The sequence below is a fragment of the Tyto alba genome, unplaced genomic scaffold, assembly GCF_018691265.1.
Source record: "Tyto alba isolate M040663 unplaced genomic scaffold, T.alba_DEE_v4.0 Super-Scaffold_41, whole genome shotgun sequence".
NCBI classification, from domain to species: Eukaryota; Metazoa; Chordata; class Aves; order Strigiformes; family Tytonidae; genus Tyto; species Tyto alba.
Window position 1 is genome coordinate 17,073,951 of NW_024881317.1, and position 10,529 is coordinate 17,084,479.

The window sequence follows — 10,529 nt, forward strand, 5'->3', positions numbered from 1 at the left end:
TGGATGCATTATCATTTGGAAGTAATGGAAATTGAAAAAATAGACTAAGAAACAGAAGGAGGAGGAGGCAGGAAGTATTCATAGCTTTTCTATACAGGGAATTTATGTTGACAGAAAGTATGAAAACGAGACCAAAAAGTCCATGTATTAAGCATCATTTGCATAAGGGAGGTTATGTAATGTGTGATCCTCAATGAATAATTATCAGTGGCAGAACACCTCCACTAGGATTGCAGTAATCTCCACTGTTAAATCTGATTCATGACATAAACGCTATATTGTGTTTTATTCTGCTTGGACACAAGTTAAAGGTCTAAACATGCAGAAATACTATTTTTAACAGTGACAAATTTACCTTCACAAAAAAGGTCTTATTCTGTAACCTTTTTTTTACCTTTTGCATAGAGGATTACAAAATATTTACAGAAGCATGCATTCCAAATGTGTAATCCCATTGCATTGTAAAACTAACATTTTATGACAGAATAAGAAGTGGAGGGCATGTATACTGCGGTTTGAGTATGGCCTCTGAGGAATACAAAATGAAAGTGTACAGAAGACACTTTCTTTTATGTCCTGTACCAGCTTGTACAGATTATTTCAGTTTGATCAGCTGTCTTCTTGAATGAATGACTTTTTGCAAAGGAATATCTTCGAAGATCAGTTACAGAATTAAAAAGTAACAGTAACTAAGCAATTCTCAGTCTCATCACTATGGTTCAGAAGCTGTTAACAGTTGTAAAGGGCTAATTAGTGTAATGTAATCCTCTTAGGAGGCTGCAGGCATTGAGCTAGATTTCTTTATAATTTGTACGTAGGCCTTCTTTATTCCATTAGAATTACAATAATTACAGACAGCAGTATGTGTTTGCATCCTATCCATCCACATTATGTTTACTCTGCATACTGAATACTGCACAATAAATGCAGAAGTAGGATTTTCTATTTGCTATTTAAACATCAAAATGTTTGGAAGAACGGCCAAATCTTGGTTTTATAACCATGTAAAATCTACCAAAAGAAAAAATGAAAACAAGAATAAGTGGCTTTCTGAAATGCCAAGCAATCAGAGAGAGAAAATACTGGAAGAGCTGGATGTGAACAAAGTGCTGTCATATTTGGTTTACAAGAGAGTATTTACCTTGGAGGAATACAAAGATATCTGGTCCCAGGAGAGCTACAAGAAGAGGACTGAATATTTTTTAGATAAACTCTCTTTAAAAGGCCCAGGTGCTTTCTCTGCTTTTTGTTCCATTTTGGAGGAGGTCTGTCCTAACTTGCGGACATGCTTTCTTCTTGGCTACGAAGGTAAGGTCACTGTCTGCTCTGAAATGCTTAAGTGTATATTGGTAATGTCTTGGAATCCTTTGACACTAATAGTTATTTGCTATAATTAGTGTTTACTTTCTCTCCTGCACTAAACGAGAGAGTATTTGCTGTCTTTATGGTTCTTTTCTATAAAAGAGAAAATAATGGGAAGGAAAATTTGTTAAATGTTATCAGTATACTCTGAACATTTAAACTGGTAGCAAAATGCTGTATATTAACTACTGCTACTAATGAATAAGGGTCAGGATAGGGAAGAGGATTCCTAGCTACTACTAATAATGTTTAGCTCAGAAATGTAACACTGATCTTTTACTTTCCTTCCCATTTCTGAAATATTTAAAGATAGATTGTGAAATTCTGCAGGCATAGTGCCTGAGTAATTGATCCCTTTCGTATTTAGCTTGTAAGTCACATTATTTACTATACCTATCTGTAAACAATTGCATGAAGAAGATTGCATTACTAAATATCAACAATACAAGTGAAGTTAATCAAAATGTTATTTGGACATCAGGCACTAATCATACCTATTTGAGAAACAATGTTTTATTAGCTATTAGTAAAGATAATGTGAAAAAACATGTGCAGAGTGTTTACAGTTATATCCTGGTGACCTATTTTTATTTTTTGTGTCTGTTATATTCCAAATTTGAGTCTTTAAAGTCAGCTACAGTCTTCTCAGTAATGACTACAAGGTTGTGCTCAAGGGTTATATACAGAATGTCTTTTTAGAATTTAATTAAAATAGTCATGTCTTTTACCAATCCGATCAATAGCAGGTTACACACCTTAGTATCACAGCTATTTATAAATAAAAACCAGTAAGTCTGAGTACTGTAAGAATGTTAATAAATTAAATAAGAAAAATTAAAATCTAAACCTATTTTGACCTTTATAATAGCTGTAGTCTGTGTCCTCTCTTGAAAACCTGATTACTATTAAAATTTACAGTTAGCGATCCAATTACTTGAGAAGGCAACAGATACTCTACCATAATTTATTTATGAACAGATGCCCATTTAGTATATCTTTTCAAGATCTATCTACAGTACGATTTTATGGCAGCTGCAAGAAAATCGAAGGAGGTTCACAAGTGTGGATTTTAATACATGTAGAATGTACTTCATGGACAGCCAAGTTATGAAGAGGCTACTTAGGGCCTCTTTATGCTATATTTTTTTTTAAAAAGCATACAAATATAAATACAGTGGGTTATAAATACATTATAAACCCAGGTCTTTTGTAATACACATTTTGGAAGGAAATTTTGGCTTCCTCTGAACTGCAGAGAGAGTACGAGGGCATTTTTATTCTATACCACCTAGACATTTCATGCAGGGGCCTGTCAAGGAACAGATTTAAATCTTCTGGTGGGTACAAGGTTTGAGGGGTAGTTGGGTGCAAGTCAGGGATTCTGTCTCCCTGACAACATCATAGTAGATACAAAAAAAAAAAAAAAAAAAAAAAGGAGAAAGCCAGTGCTGCACATTTCCAAAAGAGTAAAGAATATTGTTGGAACAGTGTCCCCAATCCATTCTGTCTGTCTGTGCCTTGTGTAGGCAGAAAAATGCCTCAGGCTACCTTAGCTCAGCCACTGTTCCACTCTTTCCTCCTTCCCTTCCCCCAGTAGCATACATCAAATGCACAAAGCTAGTTTTAGAATCTGTTATTGCTATTAATAATTTACTGGATAGCAGGCAAAGGAAAACACATGCTATATATTCACATTAATTCATGCACATGATCTGTTTAAATTCATGCATGCATATGTTACAGATACAATTAAAAAGATTATGCATTGTGGATTTTCATTCATTGTGGATTTTTATAGGTTGATTTTGATAAACCTAGTTACAAGGTACATAGAAAGGTATGAGGGAAAAGAGCATTGTTTATTATTTCCATTAAAATAATTTTCCTCACCACCCTATAAAAGCTGACTGAGAAGCCAAAGGAATCAAAATGGAAGGAATTCTGCCTAGGTGCATGATAAGTTGCTGTGCCTGTGCTGTGTGGCTTGAACAGCCCAGCTGCCACAGGAGTTGTGTGCCATCCTGTCCACTGAACTTGTTAAAGACAGTCTTTATGGCAGGCTGGCTGAGCACACAGAACAGAATCAACCTCCATTATTGATCAACTGCATGTATAGCAGCGGCCAATTTCTGTTTTCTGGACCTGCCCATGTTGGCAGATATGGCTATTTTAATGTGTTTAATGTGTCTTCATGCCCTGCAGAAAGAACCATCTGACAGGTGCTGGAAATGTGGCATGGTTCCAAGAGGCTGCTCAGGCTCTGGACTAATGTAGTTCACCACAAAAACTTTAAACTGCGCTAGTGAGATGTGGCCAGTGAAATGATGTACTGTCTCTTGCACGCAGTTCACTTAGCACCACTTTGAACTCTTTTGTCTCATTATTTCAAAGTATTACACCCACAGTAATAGAAGGGGTGATGTAGCAGTATTTATTCTTTAAGACTCTAGTGACTTGATTCTTTTACTCTTCTAAAATTCTCATTGTAGTATAAAGCAAAGCTCCCAGTGACTCCACAGGGAGAAACATTTGGTTGTTACTTGCCCATATGATATGGTAGGAAATCAATTCTTCATTGGTCAGGCAGGAGTTTATATGGAGTAAGAATTTCAGGTTTATTGCCAAAATTCCTATAAATTGTCTGACCTGTACCTCTCAAGTATTTTGGAAATATGAATATGGAAACAACTTTCCCTATAAAAGGTCAAAAGAAATTATGTTTACCTAAAACAGCCACTTACCCAAAAGCAACATCACAGACAGAATTACATCAAACTGTAGGTGTTATTTTGAACTATGTATCAGCTATTAGAGAAATTTCTTTATTGTTATCCAGAGCGTATGCATAGACGTTTCCCAGCATTATCAGAGCAAAGAAAACTGGGGGCTGTATCTGAGATGGAGCTACATGGAACCTATCAGATGAGTGACCAAGAAGGAAGCCCTTCTGCTGAGGAACAACTGATTCAATCATTCAACAAATACAGGTTAAAATTATCAGTGTTGTGGTATCTTTAATGATCACAATATTTCCTGTCACTTAGATTCCATGTAAGAGAAGTATCTTGCTGATACTTCCAAGAAGTTTTTCATTTGCGTTTGATTTTACTCTGCATTTGTAAACTATGATTCAATTTTGCGTAATGAACATCTTTTGATGATGATGAATGCTGGGGGGTCACTTCTGGTCTTTGGTACAGGTATTCAGTAGTGATACAATACATTGATAACACTGCTAGTTTTTGGTGTTCAAGGACTAAGTACATACATAAAAATACATTTTACTTATAAACTTTCTTGAAATGTGAGAGACAACATAAGTTAGTATCACAGTTCCTGTTATTTATTTTAAGAGGAATAGAAACTGAGGAAGACCTATGTAAGAACAGCATGTAACTTGACACATGTTTACGTCCCTGCTTCAGAGATTTGAACTAAAAAAAGGACACAAATAAAATTCTGGAAAGTCCTAAAATGCTGCACTTTATGTAGATAGTAGATAGACACTAGATAGTGTCTAGACACTAGATAGTATTCAGTTCAGGCATTTGCAGTTGTTTGTTTGGATTCATGCTTTGCTTAATTCACTAAGGAATCTAGCTGAGAATGGCCTAGAGCTCTCAGTAGCTCATTAGCTGTTAAGGAATACTGTAGGTAATTTACATATGTCCAGCTAAGACAGAAACTTACATTCTGAGAAAAATGCTTGAAAAGTAGTTAAAAGCTGTACTGCTGTTTTGATGTGTCAGTAGCATATAAACAGTAAATTAAGAAGCCTTATTACCTATGCATGTCTAGGTTAGCTTTGTTAAGTTTCAGCCAGGAACTGGATTCCACTAGTTTGCAGAAGTTTAGTAAAACTTAGTGGCAGTGAAGTGCTTGAAAAAAATGTGGGCTTAAGAAGTTAAGTCCATCTTGAGTAGAAGCAAAACATAAAATGATAATAAAATATGAAGACACTTGATACAATACAGTATGGGCCCAAATGTACATTATGGGCTGATCTATACCCACAACTAATGAAATCCCAGTTAGAACTCCTTTCTCCATATATATTTACAAGAGTTTCAGGAGACTTGCAGTCACTCATAGTCTGAATATATGCCATCTAGCTTTAAATAGATTGATTCTGCAACACTGGTCCTGTGCCATCACAAGACAATTCACTTACAAAACAAAACCAATTAAGAAGTGCCTGCAGCTAGAGACCACATTAAGGAAGTGCTAGACAAATATGAAAGCTTTCCTGAAGCCAGTCTACGCTGGAAATACTTGATAGCTCTAAGATAATCAACCAGATATCATAAGACATGACAGTATCAGAATCTGTAGAGTCAGATAGTCTCGCTGTAAGATCGTTATATACATTCCCCCTGATAAGTATGCATATAGTGTATTAGTCCTGCATATACCCTGGAAGAAGAAAAAAACATGCTGGGGCTATACTCTCCCTGCAGTATATCAGTGTTAAGTGTGGAAGTTGATGTAGCCCCAGAAGTCGCACAGCAAGACGGGAATAGTCACCTCTACTGGAAACAGGGAACTCAATGAGAAGACAAACTGGTGTGCAGTAGCACACAATTTGCTTCAACACCAGTATCCTGGGGAAAAAAATTGTACCTTGACACCAGGTTAAAGAAGCACCGCTCTTTCCACACCTTCTGTTGTACGCTGACACCCATCTCTTCCATCCAGCAGAAAAATATAATAGGTAACTGGCTTATGCTAGTTTTTTCTTAAGTGCCACACTTGTGTCAAAAAACAGAAAGAAAATCTTACACCAACAACACAGTACTTGTGGAGAAGAGAATCTCAGGTGCTTGTAACAATTTGTGAAAATGACAACCACACTTTTGAAGAAAACAATATAGCTGGAAGCAAAGCAAATGTGCCACCCATATGTATCTTGCATAAATTCACACATTACAAACCACAGTAGCAGGTTCCCTATCAACAAGGCAACCAGAGACACGAAGTACCATCCATAAATACAACAGTGCGCAGCTACAGGGTGCATAAAGACCACTAGAAATATGCAGCAGTAGTTAGAAGAGATAAGCATATAGAGAAAATGGAAAATAACTTCACTGCCCTTTTCCCAATGTTTGTAAATATTCTCAGTCATTTATAGAGTATTTCTTCTAATGATAGAAACACAGACACTGTAAGGACAAGAACTTCCTGTCTCCGAAGTAAATGACAAAATTCCAGATGACGTTAGTGGGAGCATCATGGTGAGCTAGAGTACTTTGATAATAGAGATAATAATAGATGTTACACAATCACATAGCAATTGTAAAGCTATGTTTTTATATTTTTGTTTACACAAGTTATCAGAGTCTTATCCTCACAGAATAGATGGTACATGCTGTTACTTTACATGTCTGGGAACAGCAAAACCAGCTCAGTTCTAAACACTAAGATGATCCTGTTAGTTAAGAGTCAACCAACTACAGCCATTACATAGTTCAGTCAGTAAATGCACCTTGGGCAAAAAGAAAACAAAATTAAAGATGCAAAAGGGGTGTGGATTCACACTAAATTTTTCATTTAAAGTTGAGACCCCTAATAAGGATACCCTGCCCTACTTTCACAATTTCCCCTCTTGATACAGCTCCAGCATTTCTGATAAATACAATAAAAATGTCATCTTTACCACAAGTGAAACTGAGTAAGTTTGAGGCTTACATACTGTGATTTGGTCTGAGACTTCACAAAGCAAGCAGCTTATCTACAAACACCCTACAAAATGCCAGACACAAGTACCATATCACTTGTCTTCTGCAAATTAATGTTAAGGATATGTTCTTGCTCTGGTTTTAGATCAGAAAATGTTGTCCCTTGTTCTGTTTATTGTCTTCTCTGTACCACCTTTCCCAGAATACTGTCCAAAAAGGACAATCTCTATTGGACAAGTGGATGGCATTATAGGTTAGGTAAGTAATTGGCTGAATATGACATCAAATTAATTAGTACTGCTTTCAACACTTTTTTTTTTTTTTTGGCAGGGGGGTGGGGGTGGGCTACTTTCCTATATCTCTCAAGCACCACTGGACATTTGATGCTGGCCCTGTGAAAATCCTGCAGATGACATAAAAGAAAATAGTTAATTATTTTCCTCAGGCTTTCTGTTTTCTTCTACAACAACAGTTTTTGTTCTCTTACTGATTGAGAACTAAAATGTTGAAGCAGACAACTCTCAGTAGAATTAATAGTACATATATGTGTTCTGTTCCCATGTATTAAGATTGTGTCACAATGGCTGTCAAAGAAATTATCTAAATAAGTAATATCCAAACTGTGAAAATCAGATACTATTTTTGCAGTTGTTATAACACAAGCCATTTATATTCATGTTGCAAGCAACAAGAGATTTTTGCATGCAGCTTTTCCATTTCCATATAAATGGATTATGTGCATGTTTTATATACATGCTTTATAGCACATGTAATTAATTAGTATTTGAAGTCTGCTTTATGGATTTCCCACTAATGTTTAAAATTTTGGAGTGGCTCAGTTCTATTGCGGAATACACCTTTCTGAATCTACTGGAATTGTATTTTACAGCTCTTAAATCATTTTTCAACATTTGAAATTCAACATGTTGCACTAGGAAAAAAAGATTAAGTGCGGCAAAACTTCACTGCTAATTATAAATCCTGTGGGAAGGGAGACAGTCACTGCTTTGCTTTAGGTAATAAAAAGTAATGTGTACAAATCATGTAAACAGCATTTATTCAGCAAGAAGTGCAGAGCTAAGCCACAGCACCAGATTTTTACAACTTATTTGGACAGCCATATATTAGCATCTGACACCGCTAAACCTCATTACTAACTTAAGAATTATAATGTTTATGGCATTTTGTCATGTGCTTTGCATTCCTTCAAAAACTTGGTAGGAGCACAGAAAGCACAATCCAAAAAATTAAATACATGCCTTAATCTCAGCACTGTTGAGGACAAAGACCCAGTTATCTGACAAGGCACTATAGTCTAGCAGTCACAAAAGAATTACTTCTGTTTTTCTGTAGGATGGCAATCTGATGCTTATAAAGGTTTCTATTTAACTTCTTACTATTTCATCAAATAAACACCAGATTAGCTATACTGTATGTTAGGCTGAAAATTTTATAGTCTGGCTAAGTAATCAGAACATTTTGTTTTCTAACAATTAAAAAAACTGAGTTACAGAAAGTAAATTCACATTAAGACAGGATGATTGAGAAGTTGTTACAGTATCAGGCTTACTGAATTAATGTAGTAAATTGGCCTTTTCTCATTTTCCATACCATTTGTAAACTAATAGCTCAGAACTCCCTTAAACTTTTTGCTTTAGAGATAGAACTTACTTTTCTTTGCAATGAATACTTAGTGAAAAAGTAACTGACAACAAAAATCACAAAAAGCAATGTTGGATTTAAAACTGCGAAGACATTTTTTCTAGTATCTTCTGCTCTCCTCAATCAAAATCACAGAATTCAGAAAGCTGTGGCTGAGAAGCAGCTGGGTGCACAAGCCATGGCAATAAGTAGTCTTGTTATAATTAGATTTGCAAGCTTATCCAATATTATTATATATTAAAATAATAGATTATGTTATTTATCTATTATATTAATATAACGATTATATTATCTTACTTCTATTATAATAATATAATTATTGTATTATAATATATTATCTATTAAAAGTAGAAGGGTGCTTTCTGCACCATAATAATAATAAAATCAAGCAGCAGCTCTGCAGAGTTTGGCAGTTAATACTGAAAACTAAGGTACCAGTTTCTGATACAGTCCTGTTCCATTCGGCCACTAGATGGTACTACATCACAGTTGGTAGAGAAATCCTTGGCCACCGGTTTGAAATTATTGCTATGAATGATTATTTAGAATTGTAAATTATCATAACATTTAGCAGTAATGATTTGTTTGCCCAGTTTTCCTGTACATGATACACACACACACACACACACACACACACACACACACACACAAATATAGAGGATACATAGAAGAGGTTTAGAAACATTTCTTCATTGGATTCTCTAATATCACTTAATGAGTCTGTTCCTTACCAACCAATACAAACGTACCTGTGATTACCGATACAAATGTAACTATGATGTTTCAAAGACACAGTGACAAATACTGCCTTTTCTTCATTGCATGTGGTAAACAAAATACTCCTTTGGAGTCTGTGCTCCCCAGACAGGAACAAATGGCATCCAAACACAACCCAGTGAAGTGTACAAGCCCAAAATTAGAGATACAATAGTTTTCACACTTCAGGAATTTGGAGATGATTCCTTGCTGACTTGGAAACATTCATACCCACTATCCATATGTAAGCAACAGAATTAAGTGCACTGTAGTGGTAAATCAAGCTCACGAAGCCCAAGCCAAATAAAGAGCAATAGCCATTTAAACATTCAGGTTTTACCTGTTTTACTAAGAGCTGTTGATATACGGATTCACTTCCAACAGATTATATATGGTCCCCTTTTTTTTTTTTTTTTTTTTTTCATGCATATATCAAACCAAATCACATTTCCACAGATTTTCTATTCCTCTTTTACATAGTTTCCTCACTAAACTGCTGTATTGGGTCCTATGTTATTGGGTCATGAGGCTGTGTACTGTCAAACTTCCTTCGCTCCAAAATACTTTTTCTGTGCCCTGATGCATTCTTTAGCAAAGACTGTTAGCATCCTACCTCCTACTAGAAGTTAAACTTCTGAAATCTATTCTTTTTTACATGTGAGACTTCATGTATCTGATCACATGAAGCAGGATGTGTAACATGAGGGTCAAATCACATGATAGGCAAAGGCCATAGGGCTGGACAGCATATAGAAAAATCCCTTTCAAGAGGACTTCAGTGAATGCAGAATCTTGGCAGAAAACATGCAGTCTTCCACTGCTGGGAAATGCCAAATAATCCCCTCGCACTGCTGGGAAATGCCAAATAATCCCCTCGCTTCCTGACCAGTATCAGGCATAGATGAACCAGAAGTCACTGATCAGGCTGATTAGCTCTCACTGGTATGCAGGGTCCCATTGCAAGAGACAGAGCGTAGTACAGTGCTGCAAAAGACTCGTATGCATGAAGTCTGAGATAAGGGACCACACAGCTCTGCAACACCCCATAGACCCATGCTGAATACCACATTC

The 10,529-nt window shown here is 36.0% G+C and overlaps 1 protein-coding gene across 6 annotated transcripts in view; it reads left to right on the forward strand.

Annotated features, from left to right (window-relative positions):
* Positions 1-818: 818 nt before the first annotated feature.
* The window catches only part of TJP1 (tight junction protein 1), a 196,118-nt gene continuing 186,407 nt past the window's right edge, over positions 819-10,529 (forward strand). For 3 of the 6 annotated variants that reach the window (XM_032990439.2, XM_032990440.2, XM_032990441.2), the window contains exons 1-2: positions 819-1,308; positions 4,199-4,349. In XM_032990439.2, coding sequence (XP_032846330.2) covers positions 891-1,308; positions 4,199-4,349 — 569 coding nt within the window. In that variant the 5' untranslated portion in view covers positions 819-890. The remainder of the gene's footprint in view (positions 1,309-4,198; positions 4,350-10,529) is intronic. The other 3 variants (XM_032990442.2, XM_032990448.2, XM_032990444.2) reach the window with 2 other exon arrangements.